General features: G+C 40.4%; 1 protein-coding gene across 1 annotated transcript; it reads left to right on the forward strand.

Moving 5' to 3' along the window:
• The first annotated feature begins 759 nt into the window (after positions 1–759).
• Positions 760–2,616, forward strand: LOC126880799 (uncharacterized). Its single transcript, XM_050644861.1, has one exon. The coding sequence runs from the start codon at positions 760–762 to the stop codon at positions 2,614–2,616; it is 1,857 nt and encodes a 618-aa protein (XP_050500818.1).
• The last annotated feature ends 3,237 nt before the right edge of the window (positions 2,617–5,853 follow it).

Genomic DNA, 5,853 nt, shown 5'->3' on the forward strand with positions numbered 1-5,853 from the left:
GCGTATTTTTAATAGGGGTAATTTTCTGTAATCGAAAGTTATTTTCTATAATTTAATTTCGAACCAGGGATCTTTGCGTGAAGTAACTCGTGGACATCCCAACGTAACATTTTGGCGACCGTGACAGGACTTAAATATATACGGGTGTGCTTAAAAGTTAGTTGTTTCCGCTTATTTAGTGTAAACAACTTTTTTCCGGCGAATAAATTCGTTTGTCGTGAGGCTCGGCCGAAGTTGTTACCCTTGTAAGCGAGAAATATGGCATTAGATTAGAAACAAAACGCCGAACAGTGCTTCGTACTGTTTTTACGACAGCTGCTAATGTTTTGGACAATTTGTTATCTGAAACGGTGGACACTCGACCCTGGCAACAAACTAGTGTACAGTGGGAACTTTTACAAGTTAAGTACAATGAGCTTTGTGTCGTGGAAAGTGCGGTATTTTAAGCTATGGTCGAAAAGGCTTCCGAAGCAGAATTAATCAGTGAGATGGAAGCAAAGGATAGATACAGCACACGCTACTATGAACTGAAGTACAAATGTGAAGACAGACCCAGTTTAGTAAGTTCAGAGTCATCAATAAAAGCTAAGCGCAGTTTTAAATTACCTCCAATCGAATTCAAGAAATATTCTGGGGACTTGATAGATTGGCTTCCATTTTGGTCGCAGTTCAAAGTAGTGCATGATGATCCATCGATTGATTTAAACGACAAAGTTTCGAGTTTCTAGTAGTTCTTGTAATGTTTCTGCACTATATGATATGATAGAGAATCAACTTCGTTCACTTGAGACCTTAGGCATAACTGCTGACAAATATGCGGCAATATTGTATCCCCTTATTGAGTCATGTTTACCGGAGGATATGATCAGACTATGGCATAGATCTTCACAGTTTTTAAGGCCTTCTGGTTCCGTATCCATGCACAATGTCGAAGAATCTGCAGAAGTTTCAACTTTGGAGACAAGATTAAGTGGGCTAATGAGTTTTCTACAAAATGAAGTTCAAAATGAACAAAAAATTAATTTAGCAACGGAAGGTTTTGGTTTATCGACTGAAAATAAATATAAATCCAATAACCTGGTTGAAAAGAAGAATATAAAATTACCAAAGCAAGGAACTGATCAGCCGTCAGCGACCGCTGCTGGGTTGATAAATTATGAGGTTGACAGGTGTATTTTTTGCGAAGGACAGCATGACAGTATCAATTGTTTTAAAGCACAAAAATTGTCTATGGAACAGAAACGACGAACATTGTCAGAAAAGAAAGCCTGTTTTCGATGTTTGAAGGTGCGACATTCTTCGAAGAACTGTAGAGCACGTTTGAATTGTATTTTGTGTTGTAAATCCCATGTTGTTTTGATGTGTCCTGATTTACCTGTTAACAAAATTGATACATCGACCTCAAGTATCAGCCGCTCGGAAGAGAATAGGACTGAAGATCAGATGCTTGCGAATTTGAATAATACACAGGTTTTTTTACAAACTCTGCGAGTAAACATAAGAAGTGCACATGGTACTAAACAAGTAAGGGCACTTATTGACACTGGATCGCAGAGAACATATATTTTACAGCGTACCGCACAAGAAATGGGTTTTTCTGCTAAAGGAACGGAAAATATCGTACATACGTTATTTGGCGGTAAAAGTACTTCTGAACAACGACATAAATTATACAAGGTAACTGCGAGTGAAGGAGCTTACTCTTGTTCATTTGATGCCTTAGATCAACCAAAAATTTGTGCAGATGTCTCTCCTGTTTATCACGGCCCTTGGGTTGAGGAACTTAGTGACATGAATATTTCGCTCAGCGATGTTGGACATATAGCACCAATTGAGATTTTGTTAGGAGCTGATGTTGTAGGCAAATTGTATACAGGGAGGAAATATCAGTTACAGTGTGGTCTTGTAGCAGTTGAAACTTTGTTAGGTTGGACCCTTATGGGCAAGGTGCCGGCAGTTGCTTCTAATTTCAGCACATCTATGATGTCGATTGCGTTGTTTGTTGATAGTTCTTCTGTGGCGAAACTCTGGGAGCTTGATATTATTGGGATAACCGATCCTGTAGAAAAATTGACACGAGAGGTGACGGCCAAGGAGGCTAAGAATTTTTTCTATGAGACTATCCGATGTGACAACGAAGGTAGGTATGAGGTTATGTTACCTTGGTTGAACAAGCATCCTTTAATTTCAGATAATTTAGTTGTCACTAGAAGAAGGTTAGATACTACTTTAAATAAGTTGAAAAAGTCCAATTTGTTTGAATCGTATAATTTAATATTCAATGAGTGGTTGAACGAGGGTGTGATCGAAATAGTAAATAATCCCGAAGAGAATAATTGTGTGCACTATTTGCCTCACAGGCCCGTTATTAAAAATACTAGCGAAACCACGAAAATTAGGCCAGTCTTTGATGCATCATCTCATGAACAGGGTCGTCCTTCTTTGAACCAGTGTTTAGAGGTAGGGCCTAATCTTATTGAACTTATTCCTTCTGTGTTATTACGGGTTCAGACAACAAAAAATAGGTGTTGTGTCGGATATTCGAAAGGCTTTTCTTCAAATTTCTGTACATTCGAAGGACAGAGATTTTTTGAGGTTCCTATGGGTAAACAATGAAGGAAAGGAATTTGTATTTCGACATAGGAGAGTTGTTTTTGGAGTCAACTGTAGTCCATTTCTTCTGGGTGCTACTATAGAATTTCATTTGATAAAGGCGCTGGAGAAGTGTTGTAATGATATGCCGTACTCTAAAAATACAATTGAAAGGCTTATGATGGGGTTCTATGTTGATAATTGTGTGACTAGTGTTACTGATGAGAATGAGTTGAGAAAGTTCGTGTCAGAAGCAACTGCCATCATGGAGGAAGCTAAGATGGATTTGAGAGGGTGGGAGTCTTCTGGTAGTACAAAAACAGTTGTCCCTGTTCTTGGTCTTCTCTGGGACTCCTCAAGAGACACACTAAAAATCAATGGTGAAATTTTTCAGGGAGTGGTCGGAAAAGAACCCATAACTAAGAGACTGATGCTTTCTGTGGCTCAGAGTATATTTGACCCTATTGGTTTTACCTGTCCAGTATCTCTGTTCCCTAAACTGTTGCTGCAGAAACTTTGGGAAAAGCGCTTGGGATGGGATGCACCAGTCGAGAATGACATGGCTGAGGAATTTTGTCAATGGGTTACTCATCTTCCTGAACTGTCGAGTATTGAGATTCCACGTTGGATCCAGGCTGGGCCCATTAAAGCTGACCATTGGAGTTTACACACCTTTTCAGATGCAAGTAAGAAAGCTTATGCAGCCATAGTGTTTTTGAGAGTTCTTCGGAATGATGGTGTTTCGATTTTTCTTGTAGCAGCTAAGAGTCGTGTGGCTCCTTTGAAGAAGATTTCTATACCTAGATTGGAACTGTTGGCAGCCACCATTGGTGCTAGACTTTATCAGTCAGTCAAAAGACAATTTTCTCAGCATGTTGAGTCTTATTTTTGGAGTGATTCCACTACGGTTTTTTCTTGGATTCAACGTAAGGATGACTGGTCTGTTTTTGTTTTTAATAGAGTTCAGGAGATTAGAAATTTAGCCAATGCTGAGTGTTGGAAATATGTGCCTGGTTCTCTCAACCCTGCCGATCTTCCATCAAGAGGCTGTGGTGTTCGGCAATTGTTTGAATCTCGATGGTGGGAAGGCCCGGAATGGTTGCACAGAAACGAAAATTATTGGCCCCAACAAAAAGTAGAGGTTGATGAAGAAGAAGTCGGCACTGAGAAAAAGAAAAAAGCCATATCGTCACTACTGAATATGACGTCCGACGATTGGCACCTGCGATACTTTTCTCAGTACACGAAACTGTTAAGAATGATGGCTTGGACGCTACGATTTTGTTACAATACGAGAAATTCAAATGGAAAACTTACAGGCGAATTGGTCGCGGTGGAAATCGACAAAGCCGAAATGTTTGTGTTGAAGTTAGTGCAGAACGAAGCGTTCGGTTCAGATACGAAACGAATTTCCTCGCTGAACACGTTTGTCGATGAATTTGGACTTATACGTTTAAAAACTCGCGTTACCGAGAGAATTGACACGCAAGATTTTCGTCTGCCTATCTTACTTCCGGGTGAACATTTTATAGTGCGCAAGTTGATTTTGAGGTTACACACAAACTCTTGTCACGTTGGTACACAGGGACTGCTTAGTTTGCTCCGCGAAAAATATTGGACTTTAGGGGGTAGACGGATTGTGCGATCCATTTTAAAAGAATGTGGTGTGTGCAAGAGACAAGATGGGAAATCGTTCGAAGTACAAACGCCTTCATTGCCGGCCGATAGAGTTCGAGATGCTGCAGTGTTTGAGATTTCCGGGGTGGACTTAGCTGGGCCTCTTTACTTGAAATCGGGCGAGAAGGCATGGATTTGTTTGTTCACTTGTGCCGTTTATCGCGCAGTTCATCTGGAACTCGTTACCTCCTTGTCAACAAATGCATTTATTCAAGCTTTCCGTCGCTTTGTTGCCAGGCGTGGACGCCCGAGAACGGTGTATAGTGACAATGGAACGAATTTTACGGGACTTGAGAACGGGCTTAAGCAATTGGACTGGAACATGATCGCGGAATATAGTTCTACACAACGTATTAAGTGGCGTTTCAACCCCCCTACAGCTGCATGGTGGGGTGGATTTTGGGAGCGATTAATAAGTATTGTGAAAGGACTTTTGCGAAAAGTTTTGGGTCGAGCGTCTCTCAATTATGAAGACTTATTGACATTGTTGTGTGATCGTTAGAGTATAGTCAACTCGCGGCCGTTGACGTATATTTCGGATGATCCTACTGAGTTAGCCGCGTTGACGCCAGGTATGTTTTTACGTGAGCAAGTCAGTTACGAGTTGCCGGATTGTGATTTGCTAGAGCAGAATTCTCTCACACGCAAAATACGCCGTTTGCAAGAGTTGAGAAGTCATTTGCGAAAAAGATTTCGTGCTGAATATCTGGCTCAACTCAAAGCGGGAACGAAGAAGACGAAAGTGTTTAAAGTGTCTATCGGGGATGTCGTTTTAGTAGTCGTCTTCAGTGGCCTTTAGGAAAAGTTATTGAACTTTTACCCGGTAGAGATAATCAGGTGCGATTAGTTCGTCTTGCGACGGCACAAGGCCAACTTCTGAGACCGTTGCAAAGGCTTTACCCAGTGGAAGTCGTGGAGGCAGTTATTGCTGGCGAGAATATCCAGGGTATTACCCTACGGGATGCGGCTCCAGAGACAGTGCCTCAAGAGAACGGTTGTCAGCTCCGGGCTGAGGAAAAGTGAAATAAGTGCGGGAGTGACAAAAAGCAGAGCACCCGATTTAAATGAAAGATGTACGCGAAGTGGCCGGGTAGTTCAAACTCCTGTAAGATTCAAGTGAAATTTTATTGACTTGATTTTTTCATGACTCTGTTTGTTTTTTGATATTTTACTTTTCACTTTATTTGATATTTTGTTGTAATTTTTCGTGACTCTCTGTATTTGTTGAGAAATTTTGTCAAATTCCCCAAGGTGGGAGAATGTCGAGTCATATATGGCAGTGTCCGTGTTTAAAAGATATTTCTGCTTTATACATAAGGCGAGCCATATGGCTTTTTTTCGTTGTTTTAAGGTGAAGAGATGGTTGGGCTTACTAGCCCACTTCAGATTGAAACCCTTGATAAGAATATATTGCCGTTTTAAGAAATGTGTAGATATTGTAATATGTTTTTAAAGTCAGTCGAGTTTGTAACATTCTTCGGATAACATCCAAATAAAAACTTTATTTCAAGCTACACTTGCGTATTTTTAATAGGGGTAATTTTCTAGAATCGAAAGTTATTTTCTATAATTTAATTTCGAACC

Source organism: Diabrotica virgifera, chromosome 2, assembly GCF_917563875.1.
Source record: "Diabrotica virgifera virgifera chromosome 2, PGI_DIABVI_V3a".
In the NCBI taxonomy this organism is placed as follows: Eukaryota; Metazoa; Arthropoda; class Insecta; order Coleoptera; family Chrysomelidae; genus Diabrotica; species Diabrotica virgifera.

What these genes read in the sequence shown, in the direction of transcription:
- LOC126880799 (XM_050644861.1), top strand. Translation starts at nt 760, where the DNA reads ATGATAGAGAATCAACTTCGTTCACTTGAGACCTTAGGCATAACTGCT.